Source organism: Dasypus novemcinctus, chromosome 17 (assembly GCF_030445035.2).
Source record: "Dasypus novemcinctus isolate mDasNov1 chromosome 17, mDasNov1.1.hap2, whole genome shotgun sequence".
NCBI classification, from domain to species: domain Eukaryota; kingdom Metazoa; phylum Chordata; class Mammalia; order Cingulata; family Dasypodidae; genus Dasypus; species Dasypus novemcinctus.
Window position 1 is genome coordinate 59539323 of NC_080689.1, and position 25955 is coordinate 59565277.

Consider the following 25955-nt stretch of genomic DNA (forward strand, 5'->3'; position numbering starts at 1 on the left):
TTTATTCACTGTGCGTTCTTCTGTATCTGCTTGTCTTCTCTTTAGGTGGCACCTGGGAAACAATCCTGGGACTTTCCAGAGTGGGAGAGAGGCATTCAGTCTCTTGAACCACCCCAGCTGCTTGGTCTTCTGCGTCTCTCTCTCTCTCTTTTTTTTTTTAAGATTTATTTATTTATTTATTTCTCTCCCCTTCCCCCCCACCCCAGTTGTCTGGTCTCTGTGTCTATTTGCTGCGTCTTGTTTCTTTGTCTGCTTCTGTTGTTGTCAGCGGCACGGGAGTCTGTGTCTCTTTTTGTTGCGTCATCCTGTTGTGTGAGCTCTCCATGTGTTCGGCACCATTCCTGGGCGGGCTGCACTTTCTTTTGCACTGGGCCGCTCTCCTTATGGGGCGCACTCCTTGCGCGTGGGGCTCCCCTACACGGGGACACCCCTGCGTGGCAGGGCACTCCTTGCGTGCATCAGCACTGCACGTGGGCCAGCTGCACACGGGTCAAGGAGGCCCGGGGTTTGAACCGTGGACCTCCCGTGTGGTAGACGGACGCCCTAACCACTGGGCCAAGTCTGTTTCCCATTCTGCGTCTCTTATTGTCTCTCCTCTGTATCTCTTTTTGTTGTGTCATCTTGCTGTGCCAGCTCTCTACACAGGTCAGCAATCCTGTGTGGGCCAGCATGCCATGTGGGCCAGCTTTCCTCACGGGCCAGCTTGCCTTCACGAGGAGGCCCCATTGTTTGAGCCACATCTGCTTCCCTCCATGTCTTCTTGATATCCTTTATCTTTTTAGCCATATTGTTTTTCAGCTCATTAATTTGATTTTGGAAATTTGTGTGCATGTCATTGATTAGTTGCCTCAAATCCTGCATTTCTTCCAGGGCTTTGATGTATTCTTTTTTTTCAGTCCATTTCTTCCACTTTCTTAGTATGTTTGTAATTTTTTGCTGGTGTCTATGCATTTGGTTAGGGTGGTAAGTTTACTTAGGTGCTTGATTTTTCTCAGGGTTTTAGTGGCAGGAGGCTGTGTGTTACTGTTCTTCTTTGATTCTTGGTTCACCCTATTCTGGGTCTTTAGGATTATCCCTATTGTTCAAATATGGACCCTGGATCCAGTAATGGGTTGTAGAGCTGCTTCCTAAGGCCTTGGGGAAGGAGACTGTAAAGATTGGAATAAACTTCTCTTACCATTTACTTTTAAAATTTTATTTATTTCTCTCCCCTTCACCCACCAGTGCCCCCCTTGCCGCCCGCCCCCCCCCCCCCGTTGTCTGCTCTCTCTGTCCATTCACTGTGTGTTTTTCTGTGTCTGCTTGTATTCTTGTCAGCAGCACTGGGAATCTGTGTCTCTTTTTGTTGCATCATCTTGCTGTGTCAGCTCTCTGTGCGTGTGGCACCACTCCTGTGCAGGCTATGCTTTTTTCATGCAGGGTGGCTTTCCTTGCAGGGTGCACTCCTTGCGTGTGGGGCTCCCCTTGTGTGTGGGGTGCGCATCAGCACTGCGTGTGGGCCAGCTCATTACATGGGTCAGGAGGCCCTGGGTTTGAACCCTGGACCTCCCATATGGTAGGTAGATACTCTATCAATTGAGCCAAATCCGCTTTCTGTATTTATTCACTTTTAAAGATTTAGTTATTATTTCCCCCTCCCCCTCCTCCTGTCCCTCCCTCCCCTGCTGTTTTTGGTCTTTGTCCATTCACTGAGTGATCTTCTGTATCTATTTCTCTCTTTTTGTCTTTGCTACTCATTTTTCCTCCTCTAGGGTTCATTGGGATTCAATTCTGGGGATCTCTGATGTAGAGAGAAGTTCCCTGTCAGCGGTGCCACCTCAGTTCCTGGTCTCTGCTGCGCTTCAGCTTGATTCTCTCCTTCCTCTCTCTTTTGTTGTGTCATCATCTTACTGCATGACTTACTGGCGCGGGTACTGGCTCACCGCATGAGCACTCGGCTCTCCATGTGGGCACTGGCTCACAATGCAGGCACTCGCGTGGGCACTGGGCTTGCCATGCTGGCGCTTTGTTTACCATGTGGGCACTCATGTAGACACTCGGCTTGCCATGTGGGCACTCAGCTTACCACTTGGGCACTGACTTGCTGCGTAGGCATGCTTTCTCTTCTTCCTTTTTATCAGGAGGCCCAGGGATCGAACCTGGGTCCTCCTGTATGGTAGGTGGAAGCCCTATCACTTGAGCCACATCTTCCTCCCCCCATTTACTTTTTTTTTTCTAAGATTTATTAAAAAATTTTTTTTCTCTCCCATACTCCCCCATTGTCTCCTCTCTGTGTCCATTTACTGTGTGTTCTTCTGTGTCTGCTTGTATTCTTGTCAGCGGCACTGGGAGTCTGTGGCTCTTTTTGTTGCATCATCTTGCTGTGTCAGCTCTCTGTGTGTGCGGCGCCATTCCTGGGCAGGCTGCACTTTCTTTTGCACTGGGCGGCTCTCCTTACAGGGCACACTCCTTGTGCGTGGGGCTCCCTTATGGGGGACACCCCTGTGTGGCACGGCACTCCTTGCGCGCATCAGCACTGTGCGTGGGCCAGCTCCACATGGGTCAGGAAGCCCTGGGTTTGAACCGTGGATGCCCCATGTGGTAGGTGGAAAGCTGTATCAATTGAGCCCAATCCGCTCCCCCCGCATTTACTTTTATTTTCTTCATGTGCACTTCATTGGTCTTCCAGCAGGTGGCGCTTTTTGAACAGCGCTCCTATTTTAATACCTGGTCAGAGTGTGTTTGCTGCAACAGGGACAGGATCAATGTGATAGAGGTTCCTGCCTGAAGGCTAAGAGTCTCCTAATTCAGACTTTTTCAGAGACAGTTCCCCAACCTTTGCTGGCAGCCCCCCTCCCTTTTCCCAGATGGGAAGTAATTCTGCTCCCCTCTGCATCCTCAACAAGCAGTCCTGGTCGGTGAAGAGGGAGATTGAGAGGGTTGGATCTCTTTAGCCCCTTGCCGGCTCCCAAGGCAAATAACGGCGCCATAACAGCGCAGCCTCCCGTGGCTTGGAAGGGCTCCTGGGACACAGCAGACCAAGTTTGAGCGTCAAAAGCTGAGTCAGTCTTAGGCCGTGTCCCTCCCTCTCTCCTTTCCTGGGGAGTTGGATCCCTGCCGGCCTCCAAGGCCTGAGAATTCAGAAGTGTCTGTAGTGTGGGGGAAGGTCCTGGTATTTGCAGCTGCGGCTTTTAACTCACAGGTTTTCCATGGGCATTCTTCTCCTTTGCCCTCTCTTCCCTGGGCAGTGTCCAGGCGTCCTCTGGTGTCCTCAACACTAGATTTTTTTTCCAGGCCGTTTCTGCCTGTCCTCTAGCTATTTTTTTCTGGAAGAAAACAGAGTTCTAGTCCACCGTCTTCCAGGAAGCCCTCCTTCAGTTCTTTGATCATATTTATAGCTGCATTAAAGCCTTTGTCTGGTATGTCCAACATCCTGATGTCTTTCGGGAGAGTTGCTATTGACTGATTTTTAGATTTGTGTATGGGCCATACTTTCATACTTTCTTTGAACCTCATAATTTTTTTTTTTCTTGAAAGCCAGACATTTACAATACTGTAACACGGGAACTCTGGGATTAAGACTCTTTACCACTCCCCTGGATCTTTCTACCGCAGCTGCACTGGCCTCACTATTCTTGAATATGTTCCTGTCTAATGATCTGTGCACTGGTCATGCCTCAACATGCAGTATCTCTTCCTCAGCTATCTGCATGGTTGTGTCCTTACTTCCTTCAGGATTTTGCTCAGATGTCACCTTTGCAGCGACCCTTCTCTGTCCATTGTCCATCTGTTTTTTTTTTTTTTTCTTGACCATCTTATTTAGAATTGCAACCTGCCAACCCCATGTTATTCTCAGTCTTCTTTCTCCGATTTAAATTTCTCCTTGGTACTTATCACCCTTTAGCCTATGTAATTTACTTATACTTATGTTTTTTATTACCTGCTTCCCTCCATTAGGACATAAGCCGCATGAGGGTAGGGATTTTAAAAATCTGTTGTGTTGCCCTCTATCAAAAGCATGTAGAACAATGCCTGGCACAAAGTATGTGCTCCATAAATTTATTTTTTAATGAATAACTAAGAGTACTTTGGTATTCTAATTTTATCTAGTTGAAAAAGAAAAAGACTAACAGCAATTTGAATAGCAAAAGATCCTAGTTACTCACGTCTTACTTTTTAGTACTGTATTCTACTGCAACTATTATCATAAAATAACTACAGTGGTCAGTGATTACATGGTGTATATTTTCTCATCTCACACTTTAGGAAGTCTTTACTCAGGAGGTTTGCTTGAGTGGCGTCAAGGGCCAGGTGGGAGATGGTAGGGAATAAATTTTTTATAGCATCATATAAATTATTTAATTGGCTACTATTTTGTCATGTTCAACATTAACTATAGATCACTCTTCATTTTATGAGATAGCCAGGCTTTTATTTTTTTAAGGAACCGGTGTTGTCATTCTCCTTTTCCCAATCTCGTAATGACTGGAAGTCAAATGATATGGTTGGAAGGAGTTATAGTAAATTTCTCAGTTTTGGCATTGATATGTCATCAGGTTTCCAAAAATTTTCCTTCAACATTTTGTACACAAAACTGGTAGACTGTAGGTAAAATTGATTTGTATATAACATTGTCCCTTGCTCTCTATGAAATTATTGTTCATGTTGAGATAAAAAACTTGATGTAAAACTCTCTTCCCGTGATCACTGATAGTGCTATGGCTCTACGTTTTTATGGCACTCATTTCTTCCTTTGTTTTGTGTACTTATCACCTGTCGCTAACAGAAGCTCCTTGAGGGAAAGGATCCATGGATCCAAAGGATATAAGGATTTTCTTTGTATCAAACTGCAACTGAAAGATTGTGTATTGAGTTCCTGCATGAAACAATTTCTATGAACATGAATTTAAGTCCATAAAGTGCTAGAGAAGTGTCAGGTGGTACTTGATTAAAAAAATAAATTATACAGTAATATCTAAGTGCTGAATGAATGGCATGGGTGTTTAGTTTTATGGGACTTTTGAAGATGATGACATTGCTTGTGGACTGGGAGGTTGGGCAAGACTTGGCAGAGGGGTGGGATTCAAGCTCTCTAGAAGGAAGTGCCGGTGGTCTGTGGTTAGGAATGGGAAGGGCATTTCAGATAGAGGGAAGAGCTTGCGCAGTGGTGGGGAGACAAGTATACAAAGCATATTAAGAGACCAGTGAATGGATCAGGTGTGCTCAAGTGGAGGGTTTGAGTATGTGCGCTGGAGGGCAGAGGGGTCAAGTTGGGCTTGAGACTTCCACTTGCCATCTGGTTTTTAGACAAGTCCTTTTATTCTTTATCTGTTGTTAGAACATATGAATTAGACTCGATGAGTTTGGCTCTAAAATTCCATTATCCTTTTTTTAAAATGCCAGGTTAAATGATCTAGACTTTATTTTGTAAGCAACAGTAATCAAGAAGGTTTTTGATTAAGCTGATGACAAGTTATAAGAGATATTTAGGGTTTCAGGGAGATTCATAAATGTTTCAAAGGAAAAGAAACTAGAAGCAGGTAGATCAGTTAATTCATTTCAGTAGTTTGAATATAAATCCTGGCTGAGATCAGGGAAATAAGAGTGGAGTAACAATAGAGATGTTAGTAAGATTGACAGGGTTTCCTAATGATTATCTTGAGTGAAGGAAGCAGAAAGTAATAGTAAAATTGTTTAAACTTTGAACATAAATAAACTGAGGATGACAAGCAGGATGTAAGGTGTGGCCAGTTATTTTTGATTGGGATGGGGGTTGGTGGAGAGGATTGGGCCTGGTGGAAAAACAACATTTAGTTGTTGACATGTCTAAGTGCTACGGAAAGACACAAAGACAAATGTGAACAAGGCATACCCACTGCTTTAAAAGTTCTCCTGGTGATCTTATCAACGCAGAAAAGGAAGAGTGTAGACAAAAGACCATACACTTATGGAGGAGGGAAAGGAGGGGCCAAAAGCTCCTGGTAGACCTGGAAAAGGCTGTACCCAGGATGGTGACTGAACTGTGTCTTACCTGATAGGTAGAAACTCATCAGAAGGAAACCTGGAAATCAGTTTGAGTCATATGACTCTATTTCCCTTTTTCACCTGCCCCCTTCCTTCCATCTGTTTGGTGTTTAACGGCCATGTCTTTTCTTTTCAAAAGGATCTACCGCTACCAATCTCATGACTATGCCTTCAGTAGTGTAGAAAAGTTACTGCATGCACTAGGAGGGAACGACTTCCTTGGAATGCTCAACCGAACCCTTCTTGAAACCCTGCAGAAAGCAGGCTTCTCTGAGAAATTCCTCAATGAAATTGTTGTTCCTGTCATGAGAGTCAATTACGGCCAAAGTGCGAACATCAATGGCTTTGTAGGTAAGCCAGGGCTCGGAATTGTAAGGGACATTAATTCACAGTTTTCCCCAGTGTTATGGTGGTTTCTGACTTTAGGGCATGAGTTGGAGAAAGCTACCTTTTTCTTTGAAACCTTAGAAACTGTTGGCAAAATTATGTATAGGTAGAAATGCATTTTTATGGGAAGAGGGCCAGGGTCCTTACTTGCCTTACTCCAGTGGTTCTCAGTGGGGCTAGGGGCATTTGGCAGTCTGTAGACATTTGGAACAAAACTCCTGGAGTAAACTCACCTAATTGGGAAGGGAGAGTGGAGAGAGGGCTTATTATAGTGAGAATTAAAACATTCTTTGGTTGTCACACTGTGGTAGTGCTGGAGTGGGTGGCTGCTACTGGCAAATGTCAATAGTGTGGAGGTTGAGAAACCCTGCCTTAGGTTCTTAAAGGGAAAGTTAAGCCTCAGAAAATTAAGAGTCACTAATTTAGAGGGTAATATTTAATACTGTTTGGCTGTCCCCAAAGAGCTAACAGAAATATAAGTGAAACTTATTCAGAATCACATTATCTTTAGGTGAAGACCCACAAATGATATAACACTGTAAGATCATTCTTGTTATGAATGGTTCCACCATATGGCCAACATAGTAATATCTTTTGTTATACCAGAGTGATTTTTGTACTCATTTGTGACTCTAAGCAACTTCGTTCCAGTATTGGCTGTGGGGCAGGCTTCATGGGTGTGCAGCTTATGCAGTTACACAGGGCCCTGTGCCTAGAAGGCCCCCACCCTTGGTTTGATGTTCTGCTGCCATTATTTTAAAATTCTTAATTTTTGAACAAGGGGTGTGCATTTTAATTTTGGACTGGGCCCCTAAGTTATGTAGACAGTCTTGATTGGATGTTAATTTTTTTCATTAAAATGCTAAACAACTTGCATTTGGCCAGATATCTAGGAGTAGAACTTAACTTACCTTTTACAAGTCAGAATTAAACACAGTTTTTCTTCCCATTGACAGGGGCAGTGTCACTGGCTGGTGCTGAATCTGGCCTGTGGGCAGTAGAAGGTGGTAATAAACTTGTTTGCTCAGGGCTTCTTCAGGCATCCAAAAGCAACCTTATATCTGGCTCAGTAATGTACATAGAGGAAAAAACAAGAATCAAGCAGACAGGTGAGTTTGAACGTCTGTTAATTCTAATTTCCCTTGAAGAAGATGATTGTTTAGGGAGAAAAATATCTTCTTTCATCTCTAACTCAATTCCAAATGATGGAACTTTATATTTTGTGCTATGTAGAAATATTCCCAAATGTGCTCAAGTACAATAGCCTGACTTTTTGGATTTAAAAAATCAAAAGTAAAAATTCCATATTCTGTACTTACTGACAAGGTATTATTTTCGTTTGGAATAGGAAATTAGACTCAGTGTAATAAAAATGCAAGGAACAATTATCTTAAGGGATGATATTCATTGACATCTTTAGAATTATAGAGAAACCATTTCAGAAGATATGAAATTATTTTTAGGAAATATATAGTGTGTTAGAAACACTAAAGAAATGCTTGCTTCCATATTTCTTCCAGGAGGTTCCACAAAGATGTATGAAGTGGTCTACCAAACTGGATCTGAGACCTATTCAGACTTCTATGACATCATTTTGGTGGCCACTCCATTGAATAGAAAAATGTCCAACATCACTTTTCTCAACTTTGATCCTCCAGTTGAGGAATTCCATCAGTATTACCAACATATAGTGACAACTTTGGTTAAGGGGCAGTTGAATACAACGATCTTTAGCCATAGAGCCATAGATAACTTTGGCCTTACTGCAGTCTTAACCACTGATAATCCAGATTTGTTCATTAACAGTATTGGGATAGTGTCTCCTGTAAAAGAACAGAATAATCCTGAACCATCCACAGATGGGACATATGTTTGGAAGATCTTTTCCCAAGAAACTCTTACCAAAGGGCAAATTTTAAAGCTCTTTTTGTCCTATGATTATGCTGTGACAAAGTCATGGCTTGCATATCCTCACTATAAGCCTCCGGAGAAATGCCCCTCCATCATACTGCACGATCGACTTTATTACCTCAGTGGCATCGAGTGTGCAGCAAGTGCCATGGAAATGAGTGCCATCGCAGCCCACAACGCTGCCCTCCTTGCCTATCACCGCTGGAACAAGCACACAGACATGATTGACCAAGAGGGCTTATATGAGAAACTTAAAACTGAGCTATGAAGTAACACCATTGCTTTCTTTCCCCTCCTAGTTCCAAATGGAGTATCACTGGCAAAAAAGAACAAAACCTGTGCATAGATGTATTTGAATCCAATATTTTGCCATTCTCATTGTTTAACAAAAGTAATCCTTGTGGGTCGTGAGAAAAATACAAGGTTCTTATTAAGTGTGATGATGTAACTATTACACTTATGCCATCTCCAAAATTTCGTCTTTATACATTAGTATTTCCCAAACTAGTGTGATCATAATTATTACCTGGAGTTTGCTAAACATGGATTCTCTTGGAGATTCTCATTCAGGTATCAGTGTGGGGCCCTGAATTTTGAACAGTACCTTAGAGTATTTCAAACTGAGCATTTGAGGAAGAATGCGTGGCTAGATGTAAAGACATACCTCTTTGTTGTAGACTAGTACATTTGAGCTTCACAGCCTGATGTGATCTTCTTAGATCAAAACTACTATGGGAGCTGGTATCTTATGTCCAGCTTTATTAATTTATACCCTTTTCCAGAGTAAGTGTGCTCATTCCTAAAGCATTGACTTGTGGAATGTTCTCTTTTGGTTGCCTCTATCAGTTTTATTAGGAGTGAAATTCAGTAGTTTTAGTAGTACAACCTGTCATTCAGAAAGCTCAAGAAAATGAAAAGTAAATACGGGTTAAGAAATCAGCATTCTTTAAGCAAATCCTCGCTTGAGACTGATTTAATGGAGTAGGGGATGGGGTCTTGGCATTGTAGTTTTCCAAAATTACTGAAGTGACTTTAATGTGCAACTAGGGTTAAGAATTACTGATGTGGGGTTTTAAGATATTTACAAAGGGTTTTTAGTGCCTTAAAAGTCCTAAGAAACCCAATCCATTATCAAAGCACATCCATTTTGCCTTGACAGTCTCACAGCAGAGGCAATTTAGAGGGATTGGTACTAGAGTAGGATAGTCTATGACACCAAACTTGACCAAATCCAGCATTATAAAATGTTACATGCATCTAAAGCTACGGTGTTGAGAAATTGTTGAAATCTTGCTTTAAGGCAGTGGTTCTCAACCTTGGCTGCCTATTGGAACCACCTGCAGGACTTTGAAGTATCCCAAGAGATACTGATATGCAGGTAAATTTGTAAACCAGTTCTGTACCTACTTTACAAAGATCATGAATGACTGTCTTTAAAGGCACTGGGAGGACAAGACAAGCAAAATCTTTTGGATTCTAACACTCCCTGCAACCAAATTAAGACATACTGATATTTTAAAGCCCTTCAGGGGGTTACAGTAGCTACTTTAGCAAAATGATATAAGTGAATTCATAGTAAAACCAGTTCCTTCTTTAGTACACTTGTGAATATGAATATGCTGAGAAAACTGCCTAGGTATATTAATGTTTGTTATAAAGGCAGGAATTAAACTCTTGGTTTATCCCAAGGTCAGCTTTTCTCTAATTTTATTCTTAACAAGTTAAGAGGCATTCCTATTTTTTCCTTTCATGGTTTTAATAAAGACTGTGTAAAGAATGTAATTGCGTTATGTGTATGCTACAATGGTGAATAGTAACGAAATAAGTTAAATTTTACCACTTGTGGACTTGTTTTGTAATGGGATATATTTTTACTTGTAAAAATACCAATTTACTATATTATTGGTATTATTTCAGACCTACGCTGATTAATTATTCCAACAGGCACCTGAAATCACTTCCTCAAAGAGCAAAATAGGTATCAATATATCAGGCATACTAGATAGCTTTAAGGCAACTATAGTATTAAAGAATTTTATTGGAAGTACTCTAAAAGCCTGCTATTGCAGACCACTCTAGTCATCTTTTTACAGCAGAAACTGGTAACTATCCAGGAACTGAATGAAAGCCAGCTCTATACTAGTGCTTCTCCAACTTGAGCTAGCATCAGATAATGAGGGCTCCATAAGAAATGCTGGGCTTCACTCCCAGAACTTCCTGTTTCAATAGGTTTGGGGCGGTCATGAAAATTTGCATTTCTAGATCTGCTGGGTAGGAATCACAAATAAGTTCTTCAATTCAATTCTATGCTACTGCAAAAAACATGGACTTATCAACATGAAGTTTCAATTTAAAAAACCTGCTGGAGAATGGAAAAATGAACATGTACTGGACTTCACACCAACTCTCCTTTATTGTGATTAGGTTTGCTCCCTCTAGCTTTTTATTTTTGGTTGTAAAGTTTTTCTATAAATGGGAAATACCATTTTAGAGATACATATAAGCCCCTCATTGTGTTCCATGTTTTACAAGTACCTCACATAACTCACCTGTGTATATTCCATTCTTAACAGTTTTAAAGTGATTCAAGAATTACAGGACTTTTTACCAGATGACAAAAAGAACAGACCTAAGCATTTGCTTGGTAGGTTTCTTAAGGTTAAGTTGATGATACAACCATCTGTAATATATCCTTAATCTATTAGAGCTTGTGAGATATAAACTACAATTCATGAACCTGGTGAATCTATTATGGGCAGCAATCTCACTACCCTTCTCTACTTCACAAACCATGCTATGCTGAAATGTTTTTCTCTGGAATCCTATTTGTACTCTTGTATTAAAAAACTTCTGCACTTAATGATTACATTAAAAATAAACTACATCATTACTTCCTGTTTTACTTCTCTTGTACTCTACTTGCTATTATTCTAAGTTTTGAAAATTGCAGTTGATATTTCAGAAGAAACCCACTCGTGATTTCCTATTTAATAATATTCTATTTTTTATATTTTATATCCTCTCCCCCACCCCGGCTTTTTTTGCATGCTGTCTGCTCTCTGTGTACATTTGCTGTACATTCTTCTGTGTCTGTATTTATTTATCCCCCCACACACTGAGGCTTGCTTGCTGCCTGCTCTGAGTCCATTCGTGTGTACTCTTGTGTTTTTGCTCATCTCCTTTTTGTTGCATCACCTTGCTGAGTTGGTTCTCCATGGCCAGGTGGTGCTCCGTGTCATGTGGCTGAGCCTGCTTTCACAAGGAGGCCCTGGGATGTGAACCTAGGGCCTCCCATATGGTAGCCAGGACCCCACCTGATTGAGCCACAGCCGCTTCCTCATATTCTTCTATTTTAATGCAGAAAAACCTTTGAAACTAGTCTCAACTTACATGCATCAGGTAAAGTTTATGTTAGGAACAATTATAATAAAAGCTAATATTCCTTTCATTCAGAGCACTTGAGAAAGTTTTGTTCTTTTTTTTACTATTATACAAAAGTTTATTTAACAAAAAATTTAAACAGGCCTTTGGGGAGGGGACATATGGAAGCAATTGATTTCTCTGCCGACCAGGTCATTATACTCGTTCCAAGGCTTCTAACATGATGATACTATTTCCTCGTATTACCTAAGAAGGAGAAAAGTTTGAAAATAATACAATTTGTTTAGTAGACATATGAATGGAACTTAAAAGAATTTTCATCAAATCATTAATGGATTTTCATTATGCCATGTCAGCTTGTGAGGCTGCAATCATTTAATTCAAGTCTTTTAATCATGACATGAAGTCACCATGCCCTTTCTAGGTGAAATACACATCTTCTGGGCCAAAGGCTAACAGTGACCTTTTGAGATCTCAAGTCTCCACTGACTTGTGAAGTAAAGGACTCAAATGAACATGTCCATCCCTGTTCCTAAGGAACTCATAAGTAAATGGGAAATATACGTACAGTATAAATTTGTTTTAGTTTAAGGGTGTGAGATCATTTAGGGAAATAACAGGATGGAAACTGCTCAAAGTAGGCTTTATGAAGATGGTATTTTAGTGGGGTTTTGAAAGCTGGGTAGAATTTTGACAGGAAGATAGGAAATTCTAGACAGAAGGGAGACAAAAAATAAAAGGGGAAAAGAAAAGTCTAATTTGAATTTAGTAAAAGGTATAAGAAGGAAATAGGAAAAAAAGATAGTTGGTCTCCAATTTTAGAAGTTTTCAAATGACAGTCTTGGTATTTGAAGGGTACCATAAAATCAGTAAAGAAATAGTTTTTCACACTAAGGGGAATAACAGTCTTATATATGCTGACCTCACTGATAGTCTGAATTGGAGAGCTTAGGAGGAGGTTATAAAGAAAAGGTCCTAGGAACACAGTGCTTGACATAGATATTCCATAAATGAAGATAAGCAAAAATATTTATGAGGGCATAGGTGAAATGGCTGGTATAAAACTGAGTTCAAGGGGGGTATAAAAATAAGTAAAATTGGAAGGCTAGGGGGCTGAAAATAAGTGGCCTACAATGGACTACAGATCACAATGAAACCATAGATCAAATATGAATTGGGTAGGTAAAAAGATAGGCGAGGGAATGATGGGAAATATAACAATTTGAAGTCTTTATTAGAAATGGAGGCGTTCTGAGTAAGAGTCAAAGTAGAGCTATGCTTGCAGGCAGCTGGAGTAGAGTAAAAGCTAAAATTTGTTCTTGCCTTCCCTCATTCTGCTTGTTTGCTTGATTTCTTTATATATACACTATTACCCTAGTATTTAAAATAGCAGCAGGCATAGGGGTTCAATAAGTATATACTAGATAAACAAATGAATTCACATGATTATGCAGTGGACAGAGTGGAAAGGAACACAACAGGTGGGAGAGTGTCTTAGGCTTGCTAGATAATAGCAGCAAGGAGTATGGTTAGAAGGTGGCAAGAATTAAAGAGCAGCTTTAGGAGAGAACAATGTCCTGAAAATGACAGTGGTAACTGAAAGAACTTACAAATTCCTACTCTTCTAAGTTAGCAATGGAAATCTGGAAAAGTAACCAACTAGTTATCTAGTTCTCATGGTTTTCTCGGCTTCTTACAACAGAGGAACATCACATCTCACTGACCAAAGTATTAAAAACAAACAGCCTTCCTTTCTAGCTCCCTCCTAAATGTGTCCATGTCTAACACTTTCCCTGGGAGTGGGGGTTGATGGCAATGAGAAATATTATTTCAGGTAACTAAGACTTTCAGTTCTGAGGGCTATTTAAAAAAAAATAGCATTACTAAAAAAAAAACAAAAACAAGTCACCATTTTCATGAACAATTTTTTAAAAAGTTAATTTAAAAAAAATACTTAATTTTAAATATTTATGCCTTCTCACATAACATATAGAAAATAAGGCTAGCTGGTGAATGCCTATGCCTTACAGCGCTCTTTCTCTCCTGCCACTGTGTTTACAGCCCAATTCTCCAAATCAAGCTGGAACTCAGGGTCAGAATTCCATATTGTTATTTTTCTTGTGCATAAATGTCTTATATGAACTGCCACAACCTAATATGGAGCTGTAGCAAGAACAATTCTAGTAAGAATTCCTGAAATATGTAGCATCATAAAATCTTGAATTTTTACTACATTCTTAGGAATACCCTGGGGTAGAGTAGGATCTTAAGGAAATATAACAGAGGTGATGCCACTGACAACTCTGGGGATGTCAGCTGAGACTTATCAGTAGGTAACTATCCAGTAGATTCTCCAAACAAATCATCCCTCCCATTCAGGACACACACATTCTTAATACTATTCTTCCAGACAAAACTGTAACAGGGTTCCCTTCTTTCAACTCCAGAAAAGTCAAAAGCTAGCTCCTGTTCTTGCATTTTCTTTAGAATTTCTTTTTATTAAGACAATTGATATCCTTATTTCATTTTCAAAGGGGTGGCTCAGCTGCAGGAATTGCTGCCTGTTAATATAAACCTTCAAGTAAATGTTCTAAATCAGTGGTTAGCTTAGCTCACATTAGAATAACCAGGGAAACTTAAAAACAATAACTAACCCAATGCTGCATCCCAGACTAATTTGATTCCAAAATGCAAATAAAATCAAGACTGATTCCGCTAATGAAGTACTAAAGGCCTCTACTATATATATATATATATATATTTTTAAAGATTTATTTATTTATTTAATTTCCCCCCTCCCCTGGTTGTCTGTTCTTGGTGTCTATTTGCTGCTTCTTGTTTCTTTGTCCGCTTCTGTTGTCGTCAGCGGCAAGGGAAGTGTGGGCGGCACCATTCCTGGGCAGGCTGCACTTTCTTTTCACACTGGACGGCTTTCCTCACGGGCGCACTCCTTGCGCGTGGGGCTCCCCCACGCGGGGGACACCCTTGCGTGGCACGACACTCCTTGCGCGCATCAGCACTGCGCATGGCCAGCTCCACACAGGTCAAGGAGGCCCGGGGTTTGAACCGCGGACCTCCCATATGGTAGACGGACGCCCTAACCACTGGGCCAAAGTCCATTTCCCAAAGGCCTCTACTATAAAGCATTTGATACCTAAGAACCTTAGAGTGTTCTGTATCACTGAACTCTTACTACAGGTACTGGAATATTGTTGTAGCTGAATAACAGCCATATATTAAACTAAAAGGAGATGGAAAGCCTAACCTTGCCTTTTCTAGGGATGACTAAGTCCAGTTTAATGCAAGAACTTGACAGAAGGGAAATTAATGCATATTCCAAAAGAAACATGAAACCTCTAAGAGAAATCTCATGTCTTTACTTACCACCATTCCAATATTGTTCTGTTGCCCACTAGTTGCCATCTCCACACACTCATCTATCACAAGATTCATAAAGGGATCAAATCCTCTCAATATTCCTTGGACATGTCTGCCACCATTTAATTTCACTATAAAAGGGAGAAAGGAAGTTTAACAAAACTGACCACTAGTCATCAGCCAGTCATTAAAAACTGGGTGGGATAAAAAAAAAACAGGTATTTGAGATATATTATAAAACCCAGTATCATTACTATATGCCAAGCACTGAACTAAGCATTTTATATATATTTGTACATTTAAGCTTTTAGGAATTCTATAAAACAGTATTATCCCTACTTTACATGAGGAAACTGAAGCAGAAAGCTGTAAGTAACTTGGCTCAAGGTTATGCAACTGCTGTGTGGTAGAGGCGAGATTCAGATTGCAGGCTGCCTGCCCCTTAAAGCCCATGGTCTTACCCTATGTACCTCATGTATTGTACAGGTCAAATTTTTAGTGAAGTGGAACAAATCTGTTTTTCTACATATTCCCAAGAAACAGAATGAATGCTCCTTGTCTAAGTCCTATGTAGTTTGCTTAAAGGGAAAAGGCTGACAAATCTCCAAATATCACCACATAAGAAAATCCTGTTAATTTTGTCAAAGTGAGGGAGGGCTTATAGGAAATAATGAAAAGTCTGAATTTCTATTAAATTTAATTAAATACCAGAACCTAGGTAAATAAATAGTCTAGTTAGGATTTTGAATAACCTGCTTAATTAATGGATGTGAATTAAGAGGTTCTGTGTGCTTTAAATATTTATAAAGTTGTTCTGAATATTCCATACTGCCAAACCACATCTAAAAAGCAATTTAAAAAAAAAGAAGACAACTTACATGATAACTTCTTGTCCATAAATCTGAAAAATGTAAAAGGCAAACATTATATAACGAACTTAAAACAATTAAACATAAGCACAGAAGTAGATTTACTAACATTTATAAATAGGAAAAATGAAACTGTAAAATAGTGAAAATCTTGCATTGCTATAAAGGGTGAGGGAGCAATGGGCACCTAAACTACATTACACAAAACAATGTAATATGGCAAGATATTAAACAAAAATGGAATATATGTAAAGTTTATTAAACTATGTTGAACATTTAAAAGAATGAGGATTAGAGAAACATTCTTGTTCAATGCTGACCTAATTTTCAATGGGTGCATTTTACAGCCATGAAAAAAAATCCAAAGATTTGGTTATATTTTGGTTAGTCCAAAATGAAACCATAACTGTGAAGACACCAGAAGGTGGCCAAATCATATCCAATTCAACAGATATTTTACTATTTTATAATTGGGAAACTGAGCCTTAGAGGTTAACTGCCCAAAGTTGCATAGTAGGTAGTGAGAAAGCTTAAGCAAACACAACTGGTTCAGTTTCACTGGAAAGAAGAGGGTATTCAAATATTAGTGGGAGTAAGAATGGATGATTCTCTTAGTGCTGGGTTTCAGAAGAAGGGGCTTGAATGCTGGGTTAGAGAGTCCAGACTTTACTGCAGACAGTGAAAGTTATTAAAGCAGAATTAATCATTGGCAAGATTTAAGAAATGAGAGGGAAAATTCAGTTAGGTCAGGGTATCTCCACCTTGGCATTACTGACATGTGATAGCACGGACACTGTGCCTCCCCTCATTCCCCAGATAGGAACCACTGAATTATGCTAAACAAGGAGGAAATATAGACGTGAAAGAAGATGGTATCTGTGAGAAAGGGAGAAAAAAAATTTAAAGACATTTTGGAGGCAGATATGAAAAGATTTCATGGCTCATTAAATCTAGAGATGAGAAGAGGAAGGTATCAAAACTAATTTCATCCTCTAAAATTCTCAAAAATATCTGTTAAGAACCAAAAAGGAAATCCAAGATTCCAAGTAGAGAACGATCATTTTTAAAGTCTGACTTAGAGGGCTGGTAATAAAAGTACTGTACGAAATGATGGCCGCCCCATAAAAGATGACCCCTGGATCCCAATACTTTGTGCAATCCAACTACTACGGGGAGAATTCCGGCATTACAGGGCATAAACACGATAGAGTGGTACTCAGAAGACAGGAAAATGCTAAGTTCACTCAAGAAGTGTTTGAGGCAGTTAAGGTTTTAAATTGGCTTCTGTCTCAAATAAGGATATCCTACTTAGGGTTCTGTTTGATTTCACCGAATGCAGAGAGAGGGACAAAAAAAAAAACCCTAGCCCGTTCTGATTAGAAAATGAATGTTCTCGCACAGCTCGGACGATCTGAGCAAGATAACACATGACGTTCAAACTTAACGGCGAGAAAAAGGAATGGGATTTCTAAGCACATGTTCAAAGAAACTGCTAAAAACACTTTAAGATTAAAGTGGTTTTTTAACTCCTCATTCCCTATCACACACTTCCATTCCAGCCACCACCCTTAGTTCCTTACGGAATTACCCTTCCAGGACATGCTATTCAAGATGTTTAACTAAGAGTGGTATTCGAAGTCCTCAGTAACAAGGGAGAGCATGGGGAGACGCCGGCTGAGAGCTCGGGGACCACGGAGGTAGTTCGGCAGAAGAGAGGCACCTTTGCCTTACGCCGTCCAGGCCAAAATGGGACGTCCGCGCGGGCTTGAGGTCGGCAAGAGCGGGACCCCGGCCGGGATCTGGGGAGCCTATGACCCGAGGAAGAGATGCGGTGGAGGGGCCTACACACGCCGGGGCATACTGAAGGGGAAACGAGGGGGAGTTCTGCGAAACTTGGGGCACACAAAGAGGCCGTCAATTCCGTGCGGCCCTCCCATACACTTACTTTTTCAACTCGGGTGGGTGAGCTTTGCTCATGATGTCTACAGCGCGGGCTCAACGTTGTCTTGAAACAATTCTCAGCGTCCTCCGCGCTCCCTTGGTCGGCACAGCGTTTTGCGTCTGACGTCAGCGATACCCTTAGCCAATCCATTATCGGCAGTTCCCACATTTCAAATCGCGATATTTCGCGGTCGCCTGTGCGAGTCTCTCAGGACCGAGCTTCCGGTTGCGTCAGCAGCGATTGGCCAGGGCGGGAGGGTGGGGCTTCGAGGCACCTGCCTCAGTTCCGTTTCTTGTAAAGTCGGGTGACGATTCGGTCTCTAGTCTTGAGAGCTAAGCGGCCGATCTCTCCAATCTGTGACCCGTATTGTTTTTCTTTATATATGCCGAATGAGAATAAGCCCTGGAGGAGTCCGCCACTATTTCCTCGGCATTTTCCCCTGCATCACAGACTCATGGCAAGCCTAGGTTCCTGTAACATCGGAATCTACTGGGCACGAGTAGAGGCCAGGGTGACTGGATCTGTTTCCAGGAATTTGAATCTAAAGTCTCTAAATGTATTCCCGACCGACTGCAGTCCTTGTAACACTGCCTCCATTTTGTAGTCTTGAGTAGAACCCCACTTAATGTATATTGCCTCTATATATAAAACGTCGGGTGCAGCACCCGAAAGATCTCTACTATGAGGTAATGATTTCCCACATCAAGGGTACAAGTTTGAAGTGTTCTCCGACTTGTCCCCGTTTGTGAATTTACTTCAAAATAAGAGAATCCACATTCACGAATTAAATAGGGATTACAAAAGACTTAAACTAAATTAGGAAAGGGTTCTCTTCCTGCTTTAAATACTTTGGTGATTCTAAGAAAGGGTTGGTTTTCCAAAATTTAATTCACGCCCAATGTTCAGGGGCTTTTTTTTTTTTGAAGGTCTTATTTACAATAGGCCGATACCCACAGGAGTGGGTTAGCTTCATTTTAGTTTTTTTCTTTAGGAGGTACTGGGGATTGAACCCTGGACTTCCTATATGCCAACCAGGTGCTCAACCACTAAGCTACACCTACTCTCCAGAAACAATTCTATTTAAATACCAATCACAGTAGAGACTTATATCTTGTATCCTTTCGGTATTCAAAATTCTGGAGGTTGAATTTTTTAAAGAGGTTGGAGTTGTCTATCTTTCCCACCTCTTGCTGATACTGGTTAGGTGACACTAGAGAACCTCACATGGATATTGAGTTTTTTTCATTTTCTACAATTATGGAGTTTGAATCATTGTGTCCTAACCTTGCCTGGAGGTTTTTCCCATTTACAATGAACCAATCCATCTTGCATCTGATTCAGGACACACAGCACCACTTTTCTGGACATCTTCAGAAACTTATACAATAAAAGGGGAAGCACCCTGAGAAAGTTACATATTTACTGCCCAAATGTGAGGCAAGAAACACAATAATGGGGGAAATATTAAACCTTGTTTATTTTTTAAACCAGACCACTAGGAAAATATATCACAGTCTTGAAACAGCAAACAGATAGCTATTACTATCACTTCAAGTAGTAAGTTGGTAGAAAGACAAGGTCCTTATCAAAATGATAAGGTGCCAATGCTGGGGAAGGGCACTGGCATGCTGTAGAGGCCCCAGGCTTAATGTGGTATTTGGTAATTGGGGCTACTGCTCCTTTGCCCTAAGGGAATCACAGCTCACCCAAGCCCCAGAGTTGTTTACTTTTTCTTCCTTGACTTTACTGTTGCCAGGGGATTGCCTCAAGAAGTCACTAAGCAGGCAATGCTGGGCTTAGGCTTTCACTCCATTCAGTTCTATGAAAAACCAGATCTCTCCAAATCCAGTAATTAACAACTCTTTAAACAGCTAACAGTTCCTCTTTCACCCTTTATTCCCAGATACTGGTATATAACACTATCAAAACATCCTTTCTCTTCAAGCGGACAGGGTTACTACAAGACGAGTGTCCTTTTGCTTTCTGTAGACAGTCCCAGGGGCCGTCATGACCGTGAGAGAGCGCTGCTTCCCACACCTGGCATGACATTACTTCTCATGTTTTTGCATGGACTCCCAGGCTGAAAGATGTAATGTGTGGGAATTTCAAGAAAAACACAAATATATCTTGATGGCCAGGTAAGAAGCCCTTCAAAGTTCTCAGTCAAAGCACCCTTTCTCACAGCTTCACATCGTAATCAATTTTAGGCCCTTGTATATAAAACAAAATCAAGTAAGTTAAAGACCCAGAAACCTTTTTTACCCTTCTAAATTAGTGACCTCATGAATTTTGTTTTACACCTTATGAAAACTGTTATGATATTTCTGGTAAACAGGAGTTTGGTAACAAATAAGAAATACCCCTTCTCAAAAAGGCAAGTTAGAGGATACTGCCAGTCTGTATCATGGAGAATCTGGTAGGTTGGAGGGTTTTGGCTTGATACAGTAAGGGAGTGTCCCACTGCCAGAATAAGCACTTGCCACATGAAATTTAGGCTTTAAAAAACTCTAACTCTCCTGTGCTATCTCTGACCCAAATTTTAGCACCAGTTTTTCCACTTCACTTTTTATGGACTAAAGTATATAAAGTGTCCACAGGCAGATGCCATACTCCTTAGCCTTGCTGCCATCCGTCCTCAATTTCTTCATTCATAAACTCACTTGAAAGACCAAAATTTCCCAGTCCTCTTTTTAAAAGATTCCTCCCCTTATCCCTGATGGCACTGGCAAGGATGTTTATTTCGCCATGGATGAGAGAGACTCCTTCATCTTCTTGGTCATGGAGGGGATGAGGTGCATGTGGTCATCCACACACTTGGTCACACAGCTCTCCAGCTGCCGCTTCACCTGAAGCTCCTTAGTCCCTGCATCTATCGAGTCTTTGGCTTTGTCATTGCAATGCATGGTGCACCGGGCCAGGCGGTCCTGTAGCAAGAAGGAAGAGGGCAGAGAAGGCTGAGAAGCTGGTTTCCATGTACCAAATGCTCCCCATGTGCCAGGCCCGTGCTACAAGCTTGACATTCATTATTTAGATCAATTAAAGGGCTTCTATAGTGCAATTAACCAAGACTATCCTGACTGAGACAGGGGATAGTGCCAGGAGGACCCAGACAAAGCAGAACTAGAAAGCAGGTCAATGACGGAATGAATTGTACAAAAGTTGAGAGGCTCCTGTGGCTTAGGGATCCTCAACTACATAAAGACCTATAAGCACAACTCTTTAATAATCTGTCCTTCCTACAGAAAAACACTCAAAACTATTTAACAAATATTTATTGGGTATCTACTATGTGCCAAGTATTCCTCTAGCGTTGAGGGATAGAGTAACAAGTAAAGTGGAAAAAAAAATCATGCCGTCATTGACCTTGCATTCCAAAATAAACTTACAAATTGGAGATATTTAAGAAACAACTGGATATAGAAATCTGAAGATCACAACTGAGGTCTGGTATAACAATATGAATGTAGGAGTTGCCAGCACTATGATGATATTTAGAGTAGGAGACTAGAGAAGTAGATAGAAAAGATCAAGGTCCAGTGACAGTCCTGGGCACTCCAATGCTAAGAGTTTAGAAAGAGCAGGAGCCAGCAAAGGAGGCCAAGAAAATGTGGCCAGGGAGGGAGGGGGCAAAGCAGGAGAGAGAGGCATCTTGAAGGCCAAGTAAATAGAGTGTTTCAAGGAAGAGGGGAGTGATCAGCTGTGTCAATGATGCAGACAGGACAAGAAAGATGAGAACTGGGAAATGAGCACTGGATTTAGCACTACAGAGGTGAATGCCAAGAGCAGTTCTAGGTACTAAAAGAGTAATGATCTGACTGGGGAGCACTGCAAAGAGAATGGAAGTGGAAAGCTTTACAACAGTCCAAGAATCAGTTTTTCAAAGACTTTATCTAGAAAATTGACGTCAAAACGAACATGCAAAAACCCTGTGACAGTCCATGACCTTGAAGAAGTTACTCCTTTACAATGGGGGCAATTTTGAAGGATTCTGTACAGCAGAATATAAAAATGTATCAGGAGATAAAAATTTTTTTGTGTGCGGACCTCAGGCTGTGAAGGACTGGTTCACAGGGGGTCCTGCCTCCTCCCCCCAAGTTCTGGAAAACTGCGAGGAAGGGAGTAACATGATGTAGGTGGATACAAACCCTTTGCTCCAGAGAGGGAAAAATGGAACTACTTTAGTAACCTCCGAGGGGTGTGCGAGCCAGGCGTCCATGAGTCAGCAACAGTGACGCTTCATATAAATGACTGCTCCTTAGTGAGGCAAGGGCTGGCCCCTGCATGTAGCTAGTGGGGCAGGCCTGGATGAGTGTAAGTTCACAACATGGTGGCCAGTGTGGGCTTGCGCTAATCTGCACCTTTTCTGACTCTGCAGTTTCCTGGAGAATCTGCTGTTGTTTTAAAATGAGCTAATATATATTTTATAAAGCATTTTACTATACAGTGTACAGATGGTATTTGTTGTTTATGGGGAAAAAAGGTATAAGGCTCTTTTGGTCACAAATTCAATTCCCCTTCACATCATTTATTCATGGGAAAATATGGCTCAACTTACAGTGCCTTTTTTGCAAAATCTCAAACCCCATGAGGACTAGGTCAGCCATTACGTCTATCACAAATATTAACAGAACCAAGACACTAAAGCCAGAAGTTTCGAACAGATGCTTGCCACCTCCTGCAAAGAACAACATGAAGGGTCTGTTAACCAGAGTCCTCCATTTGGGGGCTCCTCACCTGGAACTTCTCCAGCTCGCTGGTCACCAGGGCCTGGGCTTGAGCCAGAGGTACATGGCAGCGCTCAATGCACTGATGGACCTGCTGCATGGACGCCTGGCTGTCCTCACAACAGCCGGCGCTGCACCGGAACATGATTCCCTGGGAAGGGAGGGCAGAGTGGGGTTAGGCAGGAAAGCCTCTGGGGGTGACAGATGACCTTGGAAAGCAACAGGGGTCAGAAGGACGCGTTACATTTGCAATTCCCTCTCCACCTTTTGCTTTCATTTTCCTTCCCTTAGGAAGAGCTATCAGGACCTTCAAACTACAAATGGGAAAACTATGCTCCCCGCCTAGCAGAGCATTTCACAGCCTGCCTGCTGCTAACTCAGTGGTACTTGTTACACGGATACCTGGGTGGTCAGGGAAGATAGAGGTGGGTCAGAGGAAGCCACCGGGTGCCTAAACCACAGGGTTCAGAGGTCAGCAACCTAGTAATCTACATGCCACCAGGGGGCAACCGACCCATGGATCAGAGTCTCAGAGACTCAAGGGGCGCCGGGTACTGTAAGGAGAACCCATAACCCAAATAATGAGGTCGGACAAGAACCCACAAAACATTTAGGGGGTAAAGGTAGAACAGCGCTGTATGGTGGTGAGTCCAGTGCAAGAGACGGGGCTTGACCTGGCCATCGGGAGGCCCGGCGCGCTCGCCTTTGCGGTCTCTCACCTTGGCCATGCCCTTTCGGGGCTGCGGGCTGCTCATCTACAAAGGGGGCGGCACCTGAGAGGAGGCTGCGGGAGGACAAACGCCTCACACCCAGGCTCCCTAACTCCCACCGGTGAGCACCCCCGCCCCCGGGTGGACTACGTGGAAAATGGCCGTGCGCGCGGTGAGGGCGCACGGATTTCACCCAAGCACCTGACGCTCCACAAGTTTTGTCTCAAGGGGAGGCGTGTTTCCGACGGTGCCGCGGCAATCCCAGGGACGCCCTGACCCGGGTCTCCCCGGATCGGGGCGGCGGCGACTGCGAGCAGGGTCCGGGAATCCGAGACCACCGGGGAACGCCACCCGAGCCCCAACCCTCCGCCCGCCCGCTACCTGCATCTTCCGGATGTTCTCCCGCTCCAGGCTCTTCACCATGGTGTCCACCGCCTCCTGCACGCGGAGCTGCTGCAGCTCCGCCATGGCTACCACGCGCAGCCCCGCCGCGCCGGCGCCCACATGGACTCGGCGCTCGGGCCCGCCCCCTCGCCGCCGCTCGCCCGCTCGCCCCGGCCCACGCCGCCGCCTAGCGGGCGAGAGGGGCCACTGCACGCCCGGCGGCCGCGCTCGCGCCGCCCTCGGTCTCCGGCTTCCTGCGCCCTCACCCGGCCAGAGCCGCCCCGGTCTGCGGGAGGCTGCCAACTCTCTTCTCAGGGGGCAACGGCTTCCTTTCTTTCATCGTCTTTCTTAAAAAGAATACTTAATATAACTTCCATACAGAGAAACGCCCAGATTGTAGGTGAACAGTTTGATGAGTTTTAACAAACCTTGCCCTTTCCTATTCAATCCCTGCCTTTAACTCCTCCTAGTCCCCCCCGCCTGGCCCCAGGCAAACCCCATCTGCTTTGTCACTATAGATTATATTTTCCCTTTCTAAAATTCCTCGTATATGTATATATAATAATTCAGTGTGTATTTTTGTGTGCAGCTTCTTTCACCTGACAGAACACTTTTGAGATTGAACCATGTTTTGTTGCCGAGTAGTGTTCCATATATACCACAATTTTTTTTATCCATTCATCTGTTATGGACAATTTGCCAGTTATTACCTATTAAACATAAAACGGTGGTTATGAACATCCTTGTGTAAGTCTATTGTAGAAATACATTTTTATTTCTCTTGGGTAAATATCCAGATGTGGAATTGTTGGACTAGGGGGGGTTATGGTAATAGACATATGTTTATGAATTTATTGCTGATAAAAAATTATTAGCCCGAAAGAGCTACAGATATTCAGTCAACAATGAATTATTTATATGCCAGCAACAGCAAGCTGTTTTGGAGCTCCTGGAACACCTCCTTTTGTCTGGACTGCCTTCTCTACCCACTACTTTCCTGCCTTAGGCATTTTTTATCACAGCGCTGGACATGGGTGGGTACTGCACCAGGGGCTGGGTGTGAGGGCAGCATCAGTGGAGAAAGGAAGGGCACGGGCACAGGCGGTGTTGGAAGAGCCGAGCCGTGGGATGTGGCCTGGGCGGGCTGCAAGAAGTGAGTGGCAGAAGCAAGCACACCTGATGCCTCCGGAAGGCTTTTGAAGAGGAGGTGACGCTTGGGTTGCATCTTTGAAGATGAGCAGGTGTTTGCCTTTTCACAAGGGTGGAAGGAATGCCATGCCAGGCACAGGAGCTACCCTCGTGGGACGGAATGTGAAAGAGCTTGACTTTTGGGAAACCAAGGGGTTTCTACTGATTTGGAGCCTGGTGAAGAAAAGGCATGGCATGGTGGTGGTGTGGGAACTATGTAAGGTCCCTGTCATTGGATTTCAGGCATTTGCTGCTGTTGGGTACACAAATCCTGCTTTGAGGGCAATGGGTGGCTAAAGCCAAGGTCCTTCCAAACGTGTTCCTCAAGCGGGGGGGACCTTCTCTAGTTAAAAGTGCTGAAAACTTCCTGGAAACTGTACAAAGAATGTCTGAGGCATCCTTTCTACTTTACGCCAGACTAGAGGCAGCTCTTGCAGCAGTTGGAATCGGTGTGACAACAGCTGTTTTTACAGTGTTCTAGGCACTGTCTTAAGTGCTTGACATACGTTGTCTCTTAGTTCTCACGACAATGCTAAGAAGTGGGTACTTTGCTATCTTCTTTCACCCAGGGGGGAAAGTTGAGGTCTAGGCAGGGGAAGTCACCTGTCATAGGTTGCACAGTTACAAACTGGTGGAGGCAGAATTCCAACCCAGGTAGTCTGAACCCAGACTGGAAATGGAGGAAACTCTTTGTCATGTTCATACTTGTGTGCCCACATTCATGGGGGTTCTTTCTCTCTTCTTTATCGCACAATCTGAAACTCATGTTTTTTCCTCATTCCTAAACTATGGGACTGAATTTCTCTAACAGCTCCCACTCGTAGGAGCAGCCCAGTAAACCATGCTTAAAAGTCCTTGGCAATGCAGCGCATTAGTTTGTGTATACAAAATGAGTGGTTCTTTAGTATTTATAAAAAATAATCGTGGACAAAGGGTATGGGGAAAGGCAGGAAGAGATGAGAGGTGGAGGCGTCTTTGGGACATGGAGCTGCCCTGGATGGTGCTTCAGAGGTAATCACCGGACATTGTAAATCCTCACAGGGCCCACTTGATGGAATAGAGGAGAGTATGGGCCATG

At 42.6% G+C, this 25955-nt stretch overlaps 3 protein-coding genes across 3 annotated transcripts in view; 1 reads left to right on the forward strand and 2 right to left on the reverse strand.

Annotated features, from left to right (window-relative positions):
• Positions 1-11203, forward strand: part of PCYOX1 (prenylcysteine oxidase 1) — a 32695-nt gene extending 21492 nt beyond the window's left edge. Inside the window, exons 4-6 of the mRNA XM_004460125.4 lie at positions 6143-6354; positions 7347-7499; positions 7911-11203. Of these exons, the coding sequence (XP_004460182.1) occupies positions 6143-6354; positions 7347-7499; positions 7911-8569 (1024 nt within the window). The 3' untranslated portion in view covers positions 8570-11203. The remainder of the gene's footprint in view (positions 1-6142; positions 6355-7346; positions 7500-7910) is intronic.
• Positions 11204-11764: 561 nt separating this feature from the next.
• On the reverse strand, positions 11765-18018 carry SNRPG (small nuclear ribonucleoprotein polypeptide G). Its single transcript, XM_004460127.5, has 4 exons — positions 17875-18018; positions 15939-15961; positions 15067-15191; positions 11765-11928 (listed from the first exon to the last, which is right to left on the reverse strand). Exons 1-4 carry the CDS (start codon positions 17904-17906, stop codon positions 11878-11880), a joined length of 231 nt encoding a protein of 76 aa, XP_004460184.1. The 5' UTR covers positions 17907-18018; the 3' UTR covers positions 11765-11877.
• A 1311-nt stretch (positions 18019-19329) lies between these two features.
• Positions 19330-23835, reverse strand: FAM136A (family with sequence similarity 136 member A). The gene is made up of 3 exons (XM_004460128.4): positions 23687-23835; positions 22606-22746; positions 19330-20795 (listed from the first exon to the last, which is right to left on the reverse strand). Exons 1-3 carry the CDS (start codon positions 23771-23773, stop codon positions 20607-20609), a joined length of 417 nt encoding a protein of 138 aa, XP_004460185.1. The 5' UTR covers positions 23774-23835; the 3' UTR covers positions 19330-20606.
• Positions 23836-25955: the final 2120 nt, after the last annotated feature.